The 17,787-nt window shown below is 41.3% G+C and overlaps 1 protein-coding gene across 5 annotated transcripts in view; it reads right to left on the bottom strand.

Annotated features, from left to right (window-relative positions):
- Window positions 1-17,787, bottom strand: part of LOC121631535 (AT-rich interactive domain-containing protein 1B-like) — a 190,359-nt gene that overhangs the window by 136,817 nt on the left and 35,755 nt on the right. For all 5 annotated transcript variants that reach the window (XM_041972534.1, XM_041972530.1, XM_041972531.1 and 2 more), the window contains exon 2: window positions 3,585-3,788. In XM_041972534.1, the coding sequence (XP_041828468.1) occupies window positions 3,585-3,788 (204 nt within the window). The remainder of the gene's footprint in view (window positions 1-3,584; window positions 3,789-17,787) is intronic.

Genomic DNA, 17,787 nt, shown 5'->3' with positions numbered 1-17,787 from the left:
CACACACACACTCTCTCTCTTGTGATTGTTTCAGAAGAATGCAACATCTCTTATACTCTCTGACACACTCAACCTGCCTCTCAACATGCATATGCAACATGATGCTAACAACACCAAATGTAAGTTCTAGGCTTATTTGCTGGAGGCTGGAAAGCTTGGAGACACTGATGCATCATCAGTGTGACGGGTGTGCCTGTCTCATATGGCTGGATGAAGAAAAGAATGCTTTGTATGGAGTATTCAGTAGGTAGTGAAATGCAGAGTTCAGAAAGTATTTGTGTACAAGAATATGTAAGTTCAACATTCTGGCACTGTGGGCAAGAGGATCCAACTATTTAAGCCACATCCCCACCAAACAATAGCTCAAAAATCTAAGGGCCAGTCTTGGTGTTCGGATGCATTCCCACCTCTTCTGCATAAGCTTGTGTATCTATGTGTCTAAACTGTAAGGGAATGTAAGTCAATACGTAAATTTAGCTTCTTTTGCAAATTAAAAATGAACATTTCTTGTTACCTGTTATAAAATTTAATGTCTAAGTTTTTAAATTAAAAAATACACATGAAACTAAATACTCACTTCTTCTTTTATATCATATCACATGATTTTGGTTATATCAGCCTTTGGATATTAATGTAGGTATTTTGACAAAGAATAATAAACACTGTTATCCTGGATATTCCACATACTGTATATTGTTGTCAGTAGCATCAGTGTGGTCTATTTATTTTAGTTGAAAGTTTATGTGCATCCTTTAAAGAAATCTGATTTCTTTGGTAGACAGAAACATTTGAGAGGTACAAGAAACAAGTCAATCAACTGCATCAACACTGTGAATACCAGCCAACATTATTGAACTAAAGCAAAAATGTTTCAAAAGAAGATCTTTCAAAGGCAAAAATGTAGCTAAACATCACTGTGAGTAGCAAACAACTTTCCTAATGTGGGTTATCTTACCCTTTAATTTAAAAATAAATACCTGGCATAACTGGGAGAGCTACTGTTATCAGGTCTAAAAGTGTGATTCAATGCTTGCTTGACACTGCCATCAAATTGGTATTTTTAAGGCTTTTGGAGTTTATTTTGGTCAGATTTAGTGAAAAGGGTGATAGGAGAGTGTGTCTGAGAGAGAAAGAGGTGGGAGTGACATGCAGTAAATGGTTTGGGGTCGAAATCAAGCCTCACCCTGCTCTGCCGAGTATTCAGCTCCTGTTCATTGGGTCCAAACTCTGCTATGTGAGCTTCAGAGGCAGCACATAAGGTATTATTTATCTAATAAAATAGTAAAAAATATGTTGAGAGCTTATTTAAAATGATTGAGGCTTAATTTTAGCTGGATTTAATCATATGATGTTTTTTGTACAGTCAAAGAAGACCTTTTGTTCTACTGTAAAAAAAAAAAAAAAAACTACACACACACACACACACACACACAAACATACACACAGTCCCAGGGAAATCACAGACATAGATGTAAACACATGCTTTTGTTGACGTCATGTTGCTTGGCAACATCCCAGTATGTGACAAGCTAAGGTCTCAGCCCTGAAGTGTGATGCATCATGGGGGATTTACATGTGCTGTGCCTTACATCACGCACAATCCCCCTGGTTGATGCAGCTGTTTTTTTCCAGCTGATCCTGGAAAAGTTTTACAGCATCTAGGCTTTGTGAAGAGAGTGGAGGTGGCCAGCTGCTCCTCTTTCAGATACAGCCGCAATCAAATCCATCGTAGCCACATTTGGTGCGTCTTTTAATATGTAATTAACAGCCACTTTAAGAACTTATACAGTGTACATTTTGCAGTACACGTTCTGGAGCGTTCATTTCCTAGCCCTCTCTGCTCCTCCCTGTTCAGGCCCCTGACCGCTTTTCTGTAGGTGAGGCTCATTACTCTCATCTGAGAGTGTGGAATTAAACCTCCTCCTCCAAACTCATTACTGTGAGCTAGATTTCACCGGCTGCAGATAGGCAATGCGGTGGTGCTGCTTTTAAAGCCAGAGCCAGATAATTAGAAACTTTAGAAGCGCAGTTCCCATGGCTATAGCCAGAGTGAACAACTAATTCTATTTGAACTAATTACATTCCATAATGCTAGGCAGTGATTGCTACCCCAACCACAGTCTCCCCTATGTATTACGCCAGAGGATTTCATCACAAAATAGTACCAGAGATGTATTTTTCGGTGCATGTGTGACTGACTGTACAGCCTTGTGCATTGGTGTTTCTCTTTACACACAGCATGTCTTCACATATACACCCCCGCTCGCTCCCCATTGTGTGTATTTCATAATGCAAAACCCCTTATTGAGCTCAGTAATGATCATTTTGGGAGTGTGTTGTCATCACAAAAATGCGTCAGAGGGGGTTTAGATCTGCTGCAATCAAGTCTGAAATGAAGTCTCTGAGTTGGGACTATAGTACACTCACCAATCACGATAACACTACACCCCAGAAAGAACCTACCAATAAAAAAACTATGCAGGGCCACAACGAAGTATAATGAAAATCTCAGTTGTGTTAACACAATTTTCTGTAGAAAATATAATAATGTGAATCACGTCAGTGAAGACTCTGCTACTGCATGTACACAGATTTGTACAATAATTTGACCTAAAAAACACGAGGCTTGCCAGTCCATATATGTTTATCGTCTTTTCTTTCTCTTTTTGTTGTCTTGCTATAATGGGAACTCGCTCACCCCAGCAAGAGGTGTCCAAGTCCAGACCAACAGACCAGGCTGACTAAATATAGCAGGCAGTGACAGCAGGGAACTCTGTAGTCCGCCTCTACTTTGTGGTTAAACAGCAGCTCTGAGCAACACAGTCAAACAACAAAGATAAAGTTAACTGTCATTCATGAAAATACAAATAAACAAAGAAGAAAATTCACTTTCTATCAGAAATGAGGAACACACACTATCCAAACACATTTAATACAAAACCATACTTTATCTGCACTTCACTCGTGGTACTGCATACGCACGCAAACCCCTCCAGTCCAAATGGGATTTACTTAAGACTCAATAAGGAAGACAGAAGCACTATTGTCTCTAACACAGAACTATTGTGCAACACAGTGACAGTATGACGTGGGCTGAAGGTGCTTAACTTTGTTTGTTCTTAACAAAGTATTCCATACACACATGCTGTATGTTAATCAAAACTATGCACGCACACGTAAGTGCAGAAGGACATGGAAACGCATGATCAAGCATGCAAGAGTGAAGAAGAAACCTGCTTCCACACACACACACACGCACACAGAGCATCAAACTCATCTTGCGCCAGTGGGAGTCTAACAGGAACTGAGTGATGATCAGGAGTGACACCACCACATGCCAGGGTGTGAGATGTGCTGCCTGGTATTTTAGGCTGAATCTCAAATTGAACATGCCAAGCCTTCAGGGGAAAATCACTGGAGAACATTCACAACGTGAAGCAAATGTCCCACCGCTACATCGCTTGTAATACCAGCAGAGATATTGGGAACGGCACAACAGAGGAGGCTCTGACTCATTTACGAAGCAAATTGAGACTAACACATACACATGTTCAAAGCTGCGGCCTTTTTGTTTGTTGACATACCTGTTGTTGAGGGTACTGCATCCCACCCATGCCCATTTGGCTCCTCCCCTGAATGCTCATTGGATATCGATGTGGAGGAGGCAATGTGTATGGCTGGCTAGGGGGGTAAGGTCCACCTCCTGGCTGTTGAGGTGTGGAGTAGGGATTATTGGCCATGCCATACAGCTGTGAGCGCTTCATAGCCATGAAGTCCATGGAGGACACCTGTAGAGGTAGAAAAAGGTTTTATAATCAATCATCAGTATTTCTTTTATGGTTAATGTTTCCAGTTCATTCATCACAGTGCACTGAGTTCAGCTGAAACGCATTTAAATGAATTCATCTGACGTTTGCCAAGTTGGAACTACAAACTAAAGTCTACTTAGTGCACTCACTCCAAACCACAGCCACCACTGATTTATTCTATAATTACACAAGTGGAAGCTTTAAATTAATGTTTACAGATAATAAATGAGCAACAAATAGAACAAAATATGCAAAGATGTTTACTTCAGAGCAACTGAGAGCAAACTTTGCTGGAGGAGTGCCAAAATTAGATGATTTAATTAAAAACAAAAGCTTGTATCTTTGCTTTAATGTCTGAAAAAGGTTTTTAAAAGAGCTGTAAATGTTGTATAAAGTGATGGGAAGCAATAGCAATAAAAACCCTTTGGCCTTGTTTCTGCAACCACAGCTTAGGGGTGCCAGTAATCACTGTGTGCTGCTCCTGTCTCGGCTGCAGTGTTTTTGCTCATAGCAAACTGGCAGAAAAAGTGTGGAAATTGTTTCTACATTTAAGTGTGTGCAGTTATAAATTAAAAAGGCTTGAAAGGGATCCAGGCTTTGCATTACAACCGAGACAAAGCATTACAAACTTGTAGAACCTCAGGAGGGAATTTATAGCAACCAAGTAGTCATTACTTGCTCTTAAAAGGCACACCTATGAACAAACATGAACACAGACACACACACACAATAAAAAAAGAAATAATTCAGGAAAGGGAAGAAGTAGAATGTGTCAAGGGCAATTTATTCCATTGTACAGTAAGTATTTCAGAGCTATTTCAGGGGTTGTTTGGGGTCTTTGTGAGCCATTGGAAAATTCCAGTACAGTGCATCAGGCTAATACTAATCCGTCACCGATAGATTATCTTCCTGCCAGGCAGATAAAGTGACATTCTTCTATCTTCTACCTCTTCTCTCATGCACTCTCCCTTTTGTCTCCACTATGTAGGATCATGAGTGATTTATAACATTTTGCCCTTGCTGTTTCTTATACACACTTTCACTTCTCTCTCATCTTCAACTAACTGCCCCCCTCCTTCTTCTTCTTCCCCCTCCACCACCACCACCCTCCTCAGTTTCCTCTCCTCTCCCCAACTCAATATCACCTCGTCTAGAGTAGAGGAGAAATTGCCGCCGCCTCATATTGCCAGGCTAATATCAAGAAGACATGTCAGGGGAAGGGAGCACTTTATTCAGCAGGTTATGTGTGGACAGCTAAGGCACTCCAGCTTTAAAAGGGTTTTGCCTACTGAGGCACGTGCTTGGGGTAGCTTGGACTATTTCAGAGTAGCGAGACGAGAGAATGAAAGAATGAGTGTGAAGCTAGTGAGAAATGAGGGGTAAGGAAGCAGGCAAATAAAGGATGAGCACTCTTGAGTGTCTACAGTTATTTTACAGTATGGAGGTGTATAAAAGAGTTATGAGAGAAGTTTTATTCTGTCAAAGGTTTGCACCACCAGGGTTTCAAGAGTCTGAAGGACAAGAGCAAGTCTTTTTCATATTTACTTCTGTGCGCTTAAATACATGGATTTAGTCATAATCATGAGCTATAGCTACTTACTGCTCTTTAGTTCCTCATGTTTCTCTTGTTAAACTACTTCTAGGTCAATTATTCACAATTTTGTAGAGGCTAAGGTCACAGAGTGCATTACCAGAAACTATCTAAGAGGAAATATTTAACTCCAAGAAAACCGATCATTATCTGACAAAACTATTACCAGCATTGGAATTTATACGGTGTAAAAGCACTTTTTAAAAATTTTACTAATAGAGTTGTTGAAATGGTAATAAATTAAGTTAAATTGTTCCAGCTTTCATCTGTTCAGAGAGAAAACCTCATCACAGTGTTTGTCTTTGCTTCTTAACTATAAAGTAGTAAAGAGCACGACTAAACACGAATGAGATATTAATTTAATTCAAAATGCAACTAAAATAGAGTTAGTTATTAAGTGCATTGGAACTAGTTAAACCAACTGAAAATGAAAGCAGAGATTTGTTTTGAGTGTTGCTGATGTGGTCAAAGTTATGCTGGTCATATGTTTCTATTACACCAATAATGGTGTTTTTGATGAGTGAAGGGCTGCACATGACCTGCTCAGACCCACAAATCATCACAAGACAGACACGCTGAGCAATATGTGCAGTAAAAAACACAAACCCTTTGGAGCTTTCAGGGCACTGTGTCACTTATGATATGGGAAACATATAACCCCACCACCTCCCAAACTACATCCAGTTGACCAATTTATCTCAAGAGGTTTTCCGCTTGCCAAAAACCGCTGAGTGCAACACAAGTAAATCCCCTCACGCAGCTGCCAAGCATGCACACATGCCTGCAAAAAAAGAAAAAAAAACATTAACTGCTGCACTTAGGAAGGTACTGAACACAGAAAACAACCTATGAGGTTTGGGAGCAAAAGAGTGGATTAAATACACATATATGCACTCAGACATGCAAGCACACGTTCACAGCAGCTTATCCTACTGACTCTTACTGGCTCACTGTATTTTCCCATCTCTGGGATGATTTTTCACACACTTAAAGGGAATTCTTCAGTCACCCACCAATCAAATTATATCTGATACATTGGGCCATCCACATATGGCATCATCCACACCCATCCACAGAGGAGAAAGAAAATGTAAGTGGCCTGAAATCTGCTCTCATGAAAAGTTTCACTAAATGAGATTTCAGTGCAGCCTTTAACGAGACGTATGCCCACTGTCTCCCCTCACACACCCAAGCACAAAAAAAACTACTACAATTCCTGACAAATTGAAAAGTTATTTTTTTCCTCACCTTAGAGAAATGACTGTACTTAGAAAAAAAATATGGATGTAACAGAGTGAATCATATTTGTGCCAGAAGGGACAGCAGATAAAAAAAAACTAAAGGGAATACACAGAAATATATTTTTTTTTTCTTCAAATGTGTTTTTCTCTATTATTCATCTGGGCATGCCATTCAATGCATCAGAGGGAGGAGGCTTGGAAGACAATAGTAATTCAAATGCTAAATTTAAAATTCAATTTATGAACTCCTCTCCAGTGTTCTCACTCTTGAAAGTTTTTTTTTTCATTTTGTCCTTTTTTAAAAAAAAACAAAGCCATTAAAACAGAACATGGGTGAAATTACTGTGGGGTGAAACCTGCTAAATTGCTTCTCTGAGCTCAGTCGGCAACATTTTATGTTGCGAAAATGATTTTACTCCCTCTTGTTTTAATGTGCTAAGCTGTTAATCAGAAAAAGACAAAATACTCGACACAAAAGGCTCAGATATGAGGTGCAAACTGGGATCAAAGAAACATAAAACAATATTGGTATATGGTTATTCCAAATCCATTCTGAATGATGAAATAGTTTGACAGAAATTTGCTCATTTGTCAGCCATGGTGAATAAATATGTTGGAGCATTGCTGACACACTAACGCAGTTTCCTACAGGTTTGACCACTCGTGTCCTTCACGGTGGATGGCCAAATCACCTGCCTCCTTCATTTCTGAAGTTCAGGCGTTTACAGTTCAGACACACAAGGAGGAAAAAAGTAACAGACACAGGTTTAACCACTTAGTGGTAACACCACGGTGAGCTACAAATTCCAGCCTTCAGGGCTGTAGTGTTTCCACTCAAGTTCTCCATGTTTTCTCTGACTGGAAGAGCATGTTATTCTCTAAACAAACAACAATGTAATAAAAGATGTTCCTTCATATGTTCTTTATGGGCTACAAGCTGCTTTATTGAGAAACAGCTCCTTCAGAAATTGGGTGAACCCCAAAAGAGCAATTCAGGGAACTATTTTGATCCTTTATATCACCAGGTGGTTTAATTCTTTCTGGAGCAACATTTTTTTCCTGTTGGACAGGTGATAGCTTTCATGGAGCTAGTTCTTGTGAATGCAGTGAGTATTGATGGTCTATAGCTATATTTATTCTGATACTCTACAGGGTGTGCAAAGAAGTAGATAAATATTTTCAACCATAAAGGCATATTTAGCAGAGACATGAGTGCAATGACATAGTGCAAATTAATGTCATGTGAAAATACCATAGTTAAAAAGACACATCAAACATAATTGTGTATGAAAATGGGCCTTAAGACGCCTTTCAAGTATTGATTCTCTTCTCTTTTTCTTAAATGGACCTCTGCAGGCTGTCAGCTTTAATTCCTGTATAATGAAACCATTTCAGCCTGTGTGCATTTGTGAGGAGAAACAAATACGGATAATTATTGTCAACAGATCCTCTTTATCCTCTGTGCTGCATCTGCCTCTGGAGATTCAACATGCTGCAGCCAGAGCTGGCTGGTCTGCTGGGACTATCAGCCTTGCCTTTTATGTTATTTATTTGCACCATGCAGCAAAGAACTCCACAGTTCTTAATGCATGACCCGGCCTGGCAATGCTTCAGCCTCCAGAATCAAGGTCCTTGTTTTAGGTTTGAAACCTTGTGCATATGGGCCTAATGTCTAGCACAGACAAAAATAAAAGGAGGGTGGAAGGAGAAAGATGGAAGAGGAGGAGAGGGGGAGGAAAAAAGAAGAGAGAATGCAGCACTGGGCGAGTACAGATCGAGTTCCATATTAATGTGTGCAAATTCCCCCGCTCCTGCTGACTAAGATTAGAAAAATTAATTTCATGGATGCAGAGACAATACTGATGTCATCAAGCAGAGAGGAGAGGAGCAGCGCTCTGTTAACTCCTCCCTGCCCGGCCTCCATGAGGAATAGATCACTCATTAGTATTGGTTCATCACTTCAATTCACTGCCAGGACTCAAGCAAGTCAGCTAAATACTAAATACTGACAACAAACCAAAACACTTAGACTCCACAGATCTTCCGTTTATATCTATGTCCCACTAAAAACAAAACTAATTGTGCAAGATTCAAGTGAATTGTGTGCTGAGCTATGTGCATGTTGACATTCCCCTGTGTCTTCAGCAACACTAAGAGGACCAAATTCAATGAATTATGTCTTGCAACAGAATCTGATCCTGCATCTCAGTACACACGCCTTGTTAGTAAAAAGATTCATAACGAATGACAGTGTGAAAAGTAGTGCCGGTCCGCAGGGAGCTGGGAAGAGCCAAATTGCGTTTCCACAGCCCAATATGCCTGGATGGTGCAGGCAGCTAGGCATGAAGGCTGGCTAGCAATGGGAAGCATGAAATTATCTGAGAAGAGGGGTGCAGGGAGTGACAGCTTTAGAAGAGGCGGGAGAGATGTGTACATACACTGTGTATGTTGAAGAAGAAAGGTAGACAAAGAGAAGCCAGATAAGAGGCTGTTGTTATGCGGCCAAACAGCATCCTTTTGTGTTTGGTGCAACATACATAATTGCTCACTATCCTGCACCATCCCAGGAGCTGGTGATCAGTATGCCCCCTATGTTTGACACCAATATTTGCACCATACACAACCACACGCTTAACACCCCCCAACCCATTGCATCAGGAAAAGTTGCTGTGTGTTCAGTTTGTCACGGCCAGCACAAAGATGTCATTAAGAGAAGGAAGGAAGCGAATGGAGAAGAGGAGTGGAAAGGAAAAGAAAGGGAGGGAGGGGAAAGTGAGAGGCTGCTTCATCTGTCTCAAGTGAGATTGGGGTCACAGGGTCACCAGAACCCTTTCCCTCGCAGAAACTGGTAGCTAAAAAGGCGACAGGAGGATAAAAAAGAAAAAATCTTAATGACAAAATGAGACGCAACCAACATGCATGCGACACGCCACCAGAGAATGAAAACAAATAAAATGCAATCGTCTGCAAACAGTCGAGGAAACATGTGTGAAAGCACACAAGCTGCAAAATTGGCAGGCAAATCTTCTGCTTGGATGCAGTTTTTCCAGATGGAATCCATTCAGATTTCCAAAGCATCATGAGAAGGCACTCAAGAAAGAAAACTGATAAATATCCACAGGTCCTAGTTAGTGTAAAGCTTCTTTTCCAAGGAACACCTGGTGGTGCTTTCCATGTATGGTTAAAGATCAGAATTCATCTTCTGTACTCTACCACCGTACAGTTATCTCATCCACTGTTTGCAAATGTAGATAGTATACGTTGGTAAAAATAAGCACGGTTCCACTTCAAAAAAATTTCTGACACAGAGTGGTAGTCAAATAGTTTTTTTCAAAACAAATAGAAATCTCTTTTGGGGGAAAAAAGTGCTTCTTGCCTGTTTTCATGCAATTTGCAACTGATGTGAAGGTTTTCATCATGCAGGCGGGACGGCTGAAAAAGACCATCTCATCTAAGGGCCGTGGTGGAACGAGAGGAATGCAGTCCTCTCTTAACTTCCCCAGCCTGCAGAACCCCATAGAGAGATGCTGTTACACAACCAAATGAAAGAGAGAAAAAAACAGGGCAGGAGGGAGCACCATAACAATAACTCTGTTTGCCCCAATGAGAGCGACCAGGCTTTTAGAGTAAATATGCTGCCCTTTAGCTTCCCATGTTTCCTGGTGCCAAACGGAAATGCTGGCATTAAATATGCAGGCTAGATTCCCCCCTTATTCAAGCACCTTTGCTAATGCGATAGTCTGTGAGAGAAACGGCTTTTCTGCTGCTTGGATAATTATGAACAAGGTCCTATGCATTGCCAAGTGTGTTTATGAATTAGCAATGGTTACTCACGCTATTGTGCTCAGACTAGGGAAAAAATACATAAGTGAATACTAAGCGAACAGACCAGTAGAAATGATGCTAAAGGGTCCTGAGGGGGCTCTCTCCTCCATCCATTAGTCTTTGTGTAAGGCAAAGCTTAACGAGCTCCTCAAGCTGGGAGGCTGGCCATTGGAGAAGAGGGAACTGTGTAAATTATGAATATGGAAGCATCTAAAGAAAGACTGCAATAAGTGCCCCTCCCCTTTATTAAGCTTTTGATCCATTATTCCTCCTTGATTTTGTTTATACATTTGGAAACATGTGTTTTCAAATGTATAAATAACAACTGTACACAATCTAAGAAAAGGAAGTTGTCAAATTAGGTCACTCCTGTGGTGCAGTTAAATAGGTCCCCCACTAAAACAAGAATTTACATTCAGGCTGTGTGTTTTGGAGCACTGCCCAGTCCTTCATGGTGGAAACATCCATATTTCTCCTGCAGGTAATCCATCACTTAAAAAACAACAAAAAAATGCAACTAACAAACAGTTATCCTGACCTTCCTTCCTCAGGCTGATATTAGATACTCATTAAAAGTCACCTGAAACAATTTGAACCTAATTGATTTCATTATCGGACTCGGCATGACACACAAGGCCCCCACGTCTCATAGCTCTGCTGCAAATTTACAAAGTTAATTAAAAAAAAAAAAGATTTTCATATAAATTTTTCCCCTCTGCTCAACCACCGTAAAGTGACAGGGAGAGTCCTGTTAAAGCGCGGCGGCAGTGATGTTCAGTGTGGATGGGAATGCAGCAGGTTAGAGATCTGAACATAGTAAGTGGAGTCAGAAAATTTATTCCTGCTTTCAAGAAAAATGCGATTATGTGTCCTGCTATGACCAATTGTTTTGCAACCCCCCCCCAAAAAAGAAGCAAAACAAACAAACAAATACAGCAATATCTCTTCAACTTTTCACCTTCTGCGTACTGTTAAAAGCACACTTTAGCACCCCCCCCCCCCCCATCATTTTTCTCCTCAAAGCTCCATATACAGGTCAAGGCAGCAGCAGCAGATGTGGCCTTAATTTTCTCCAGTAATAAATGTGCGTCTCCATCCCTCCACCCTGCTGGGAAGGCTTCCCCAGAAATGATCTTCTGGACTTGGGTTAGGGGCCCTGGAAATAGGCTTTGCTCCCCCTGCAGCACCTCCAGGTCACCCTCTGGGAGGCCTCAGGCTCTGTCAGCCCAGACCAGGCCTCCCATCTCCTGAGCCATGACTGGGAATCAATCACCGAAGTTAGCTGGGAATATGAGGTGGGGGCGCTGGGTCGATCAATGAGGGGCTCCAGGCTTATGGGAGCCCTGATGCATGGCCTGACTACACATACACACCTCTGACTCACACTGAACTCCACCATTTACTCCCATTATTGCTAAGCCCCAGGGCAGCTATGTTTATAGTGGACTGGCTGTGTCAGACCATATGAATAACATATGACTGGGAAAATTAAATGATATTTGCAGTTAAAGACCCTTAATTATATTTCAGCATGATGGCACAGGGAGAAAAAAACTATTTTCTTTTCTATGATATAAATGTAATGGGTTTCCATCAACTGGATGTTTTACTGCATACATAACAAAAACAAATAACAGCTGAACAGCACTGTTTGAATTTTATGAAAATTTTGCATTTAGTTTAACCACAAAGTGAACTGATATCACAGTAAGCCACTGTGGGTTCTCTGATCACTGCCTCACTCAAAGAACTATGACCAACCTTTTATGTTTAGGTTTTTATTAAAGGCCAGACATAATAAAGGTATGTGTATATTTCCCAGGGGAGGTATCGGACACATGCTAATCTGTGTAATGTCGCCAACACACAGATGTCACGGTGTTTCTAATTTTATGAGAGAAACTAGATGTTTACCTGAACTATATTAGAACTAACAAATGAGAATTAACTATGTTTGCATGTGAGAATGATTAAGATACACAGAAATAAGCATTTTAGCTAACTGTAAATGAACATGTCTATGAATGTCTGCCAGAGTCAGTAAAACATCTATTGTTTATGTGTGTGTGAGATCAGCGTGTACCATCTGTGTCCAGATGTCGCGTAGAGAGCAGGCTGTGTGGATGGCTAGACAGTTGGCAGGCCTTCTGACAGGCCTGTGTTCCTTATTGATAGAGGGATCACAGAGACAGAGGAGTCAGCCGTGCTCAGATAGACCACAATATTGTCCTTTCTGCTGTTATTCATCTCAGCCAGCCAGGAGAAAATGGGATGTTCTGGGGCAAGTTTATGGCTGTCAGATCTGGGCCAAATAGGAGTTGAATAGGTTTCAAACATTTGGAAAACAGCATGAGGAATGTTTGATTCGTCATACAGATGAAGCCAGATTCTTGCACCAGGGCTGAAGAATTTCTTGGATTTCAGTTTTAAAAAAAGAGGGGTGGGGGGAGAAAAAAAGTCATTGTAATACAGGTGATAAGAAAGCCGAGCCTAAAGTGAATTGCTAAGTCAACTGGAGTGAGCGGCAAGGACCAGCATGTTAGCAGAGTGGTTAGACTGGTTTGTTTGTTATTTGACTCACTGCAATTCTTTCTAGGCTTAATCTGGTATTTTCTGTGTTGCTACGAGGCTAGCATAAAAAACACCGAAACAGCCGAAGACATTTTAGGATAAATTTGCTCATGAACTTCACCTCAAACCACAACATGTCATTAAAGTAATGCAGCTAAAAATGTCCAGCACATTACCCCCATCCCTTCTACTGTTTGGCTTCTTATACAAGGCATCTGTTGACTGCTTAGTTTCCATTACTGCTTTGCAAAACTGTCTTGCTGACCCTGCACCCTGTGCCATCTTTCTTTTTCTGCCAGAGTTATGAAGGCCTGACGTTTATAGAGGACAGAGCCTTTTCCAAAAGCTTTGATCCAGAAAGTTCTATAACCTATAGTTTTGTAGGGGTCATCCATGAGGACCAATGTGAGCAACAGTGTGTGTAAGTGAAAGCACATTGAGCCTCAGTTAGATGGGTTATAAGGCATGTGTCTGCAATGGCTTTAACTGACTCATGTGTGTGTGTGTGAGAGAGAGAGAGAGAGAGGAGGCGATATAGAATATTATTCCATGAGCAAAAGAAATGACACAAAAGTGAAAACAAGTGTTAGAGAACTGTGAATTGGAGGCCAACTCCAAAATTTCATCAGGCAATATACCGGCTTTCATATCTGTCATCTCTCTTTCATCAAACCCCTCTGTCCCGTATACAAATTATTCATGCCACCAGCTAAATGTATTCATACCATTCTGTTTACTTTATTACTCCACTTTTATTCGCCTCTTTTCCCCATATTTGTTTACAAGAATAAAGCCTACTCTGACAGAATTATCCCTCTGCACAACAAAAATAAATCACAGCACTTGCACACACATCATTCACATTCAAAGAGCACGGCTAAATTATAGATGGCCCCTTTCTCCCCAAATATGCATTTCATTAGCATTTCCTTCGCCTGTTGTCTTTTTTCCCCCTTCTGAACGCCTGCGCACACGACCCACTGATGTGTGTGTGGGTGTGTATATATGACTAGAGAATGGGAACAGACTTGAAGCAAAGCAGGACGTGTCCCCTTTCCCAAGCCTAATTTAGGATTCAATTACAATACTCTTTAAAAAGCGTCGACTTCGCAATTAATTATTTTAAGATTAGCCTGACAGTAATGGGCCTCCCACCGACGCCTGCTAACGTAAGACTGGCCACTCTGGCTCTAGATATATAGCGTGTATCCTTTCTCTTTCTCTCCTTATCCCCTTCAATCTCTCCCCTTCACAGTATTTGCTCACCTTCTCTCCATCCTCCCTTCCTGAAGAAAGATAAATCCACTTTTTTTAACCTGCCCCAATCTCTTTGTTCTTTTACACTTACTTTCTTTTCAGTCTTTTTTTTTCTCCCTCCCTCCCTTCATTACTTTATTTTGTACTGTGATCTCCTTGCAGCTTGTCATGCAACTGATATTGCTTCGGTACAGCGAACTGCTTTTTATGAGCCACGAGGGCCTTCTCCCATATCCTCCTGCGTCCCTGGGAAACGTTGACGGATGAGCCGCACAACAATACACACACGCACACAAACACTCCCGCCCGTACGCTCGTGCGCATGCACAACCGTCTGTCACTGCTGCCAGGCGTAAGCGAAAAAACACGTCGCCCTCCTCCACCCGCTTTGATTGGAGCCAAGCGAAGCATTTTTTTTCTCTCACTCATCTTCTCCGCTGCTGCTGCTGCTGCTGCTTTTCCTCCCACTTGCACCCCCCCCAACCAACCCTATATTTTTTTCTTTTCCTCGTTTCGCAAATGAATGTCATCATCCATCCCCTTCCTCCCTCCTCCACAACTCCCACCCGTCACCCCCCGGCAAAATTCAGCCCAAGCCCCCACTTCTGTTTATTTAAATATTTGATATGTAAGCAGTCATAAAATAAATGTCAGAAGAGGGAAAGGGAATGAATATGGGGGATGTGGGGGAACAAGGCCATTATGGGCAATAATTTCTATTATACAGTACATGTCGACCCCCCCTGCCCCACCCTTTCAACACTACTATATAGTCAAATCTTCACATGACAGACCCTTAAGATGCTGAAGCAACAGGGGAATATAGATGGGAGTCTAAAAGTGTTTGTGCGTGCCTGTGTGTGTCACAAAGGTAGAGACACAACAACTACACACACATGAAGAGTAACACACTTGTTCGACTAGTGATATGGAAAATAGACCCTACCATGCACAATTGACTTCTAATACATTGAATACTCCTCAAACCATCCATTTACCAGGCACTGCAATTTCAGGGGCTCTGAAAGCAGCACTTTGCTAGCATTCTGTAAAATACCTTAAAAATCTTCAGCATTTACAAATGCTGTTACTCTTTAACACTAACAGCCAGTTCTAACAGGCCTATTATGCTAAGCATATAACCAGGTCTCCAGGTAGATTCAATACTGCTTTACTGACTTGACAGAATTTCCATGTTGGATGCATGAACAACCCAGTGCTATCTACAGCCAGCAGCATCGCCATGTGCATGCTCATATGTAGTCTCCCAGCTAGTGACACCCAAAGAATTATAAGGCTGTGACAACCAAAAACTTAAGGAAAATGGAAAGCAGGCAGGATGAGTAAATCATCTTGCAGCCACTGAGATGGGAGAAAAAGGAGACAGAGGGAGTGGAGTCAGAGAATCTTTCACCGAACAACCTTGAATGTCTCCTTGTTACTGAGATACTGAAATACAGCAGAGATCAGCACAAAAAGTAAAAAAAAAAAAAAAAAAGCAAAAAAAACCCAATTAAGAGCAAAAAGCAATCACACAATGTTCATTAGTGCTGACGGTATATTGGCTTGCCATTTCGGGGCCTTTTTGTTCTCAGACCTAACAAGCTTCCAGGCAACACCAAAGGGCGGCAGGAGGGAACGCTGACATCGTGTCAGGAGTCAAAAGTCAAAGAGAGGTGTTGCCGGCTATTGACCTCGTCACCTCTAATTGCTCAAACACATCATCCCTGTGAGATTTTCCCATCTGTCAGCATGTGGAAATGTCTACAAGGACGCACTTGTCCAGCTTTGCCTGAACATGCAACACAAACATCTCAAAAACCCTCCAAACTCTCCTACTATTACTAAAACTCATCAGGCTGCTCTTACAAATGGTCCATATGATTTCTTATGATAAACAATGCACGGATATTCATACATATCCCACAAAATCCTGAGCCCATCAGGACAATGTAAATCAGTGATGGAGCACTGTTGTGTTATCTACAGTACTTTTCTGGTGCCGAAACAACAACAAAAAAAGGCAGAAAATGCAGAAAAATGTTTTTAGTATCTTGATCATAGTTTGACTGATGTAACTATGGTACAACTATAAAAGTTTTTATCTCGAACAACATCATTTTTCATGTGTAGGTAAGCCATTTTGATAAAGTAGCCTAAACCAACAGCTAAGGCTATGGTATGCTATAATGAGAAGATATGTCAAACAGTCAGAACAACAGCATGGAAAAGGCTTGGGATCCCCCCGGATGAGCTGGAAGAAGTGGCTGGGGAAAGGGAAAGTCTGGGCTTCTCTGTTTTGGCTGCCACCCCCACGACTCAACCCCAGACAAGCGGAAGAATATGGAAGGGTGGATGGACATTAGTGGTGACTTACCACATGCACACAGAAAGCTATTAGAGTGCAAAACTTTCATAGTTTACCAAGATACTGTAACTTTTAGTTCAAACTATCCATAGTTTGCTGTTGTTGTTGAAATTTTTGACTAAAACCATAGACAGGATGCAAGAATGTGCAGGCTGCACGGACACACTGATCTCTCATGTTGCTCTCATATGATTGATCTGATCTCATATGTTGAAATATGCAGTAAATGCATGAAACGTTGTGCATAACTTTTCGTATGATCTTCTACGAACAGGTAATGAGAAAATGCACACACAATAAGCCACAGCGAACCATTCCAATGAATACTTCTTTTACATGTTAAGATATTTAATACACACACCTTCTCACATATATTATCACACAACTGTAACTTTAAAACATATAATCACTGCCCTTAACTTGCATATGTTCTTGAACAAATATATATTTCTATTGCTAAATCTCCTTCATTCACATGCCCCCTGCTCCCCTCTGCCCCCTCCAGAGTCCAGGTCAGGGTGCCCTCCAGAGCGCTTCACCTTCTCCGCCGTTAATTACCACTAATTGGCCCTGCTCGTTTTTCCCCCTGCTATAATGGAACCATTCATCTTTACTACTTAATGAGTAGGCACTGTAGTCACCAGCCAAGGTCACCCGCAACTAGCATCCAAAAGATAGAAAGAGAGACTTAGAAACAGCTGAGGTGGAAGAGAGAAAGACAGACCAGAAGGGGAGATGAAGGGGGGGTTGTTGTATGCTTTACAATACAGAAGAGGAAAAGAAATGAATTAGCAGAAGTTTCCACACATGACTTGGCTTTTTAAAATGTGGCCTGTGTGTTAAAAAAAGAAGTTGAGAAATGCCTCGGAGCTGTGGGAGTCTGCAGCGCCCAACAAAAACACAACACACGCAGGGAATTTCCAAAGACAGACTAATTAAAATATGGGTTATGTGAGTGAAAACAATAGATCCCTCAAAACAATGCTGAACCCGTGCACCCAAACCGAGCTGCAAATATTTAAAAAAGCCCTTTTTCCTGCTCCGAGAGAGCTCCTTTCTGCTTTCTGCATGCGTAATTATCAAAACAATCACCCTGACTGTCAGCACAGATTCCAGCCTCAGTGG

This window comes from Melanotaenia boesemani, chromosome 20 (genome assembly GCF_017639745.1).
Source record: "Melanotaenia boesemani isolate fMelBoe1 chromosome 20, fMelBoe1.pri, whole genome shotgun sequence".
Lineage (NCBI taxonomy): Eukaryota > Metazoa > Chordata > Actinopteri > Atheriniformes > Melanotaeniidae > Melanotaenia > Melanotaenia boesemani.
The sequence above is the reverse complement of the archived record's forward strand: the minus strand, read 5'-3'. Positions and strand labels throughout refer to the sequence as shown.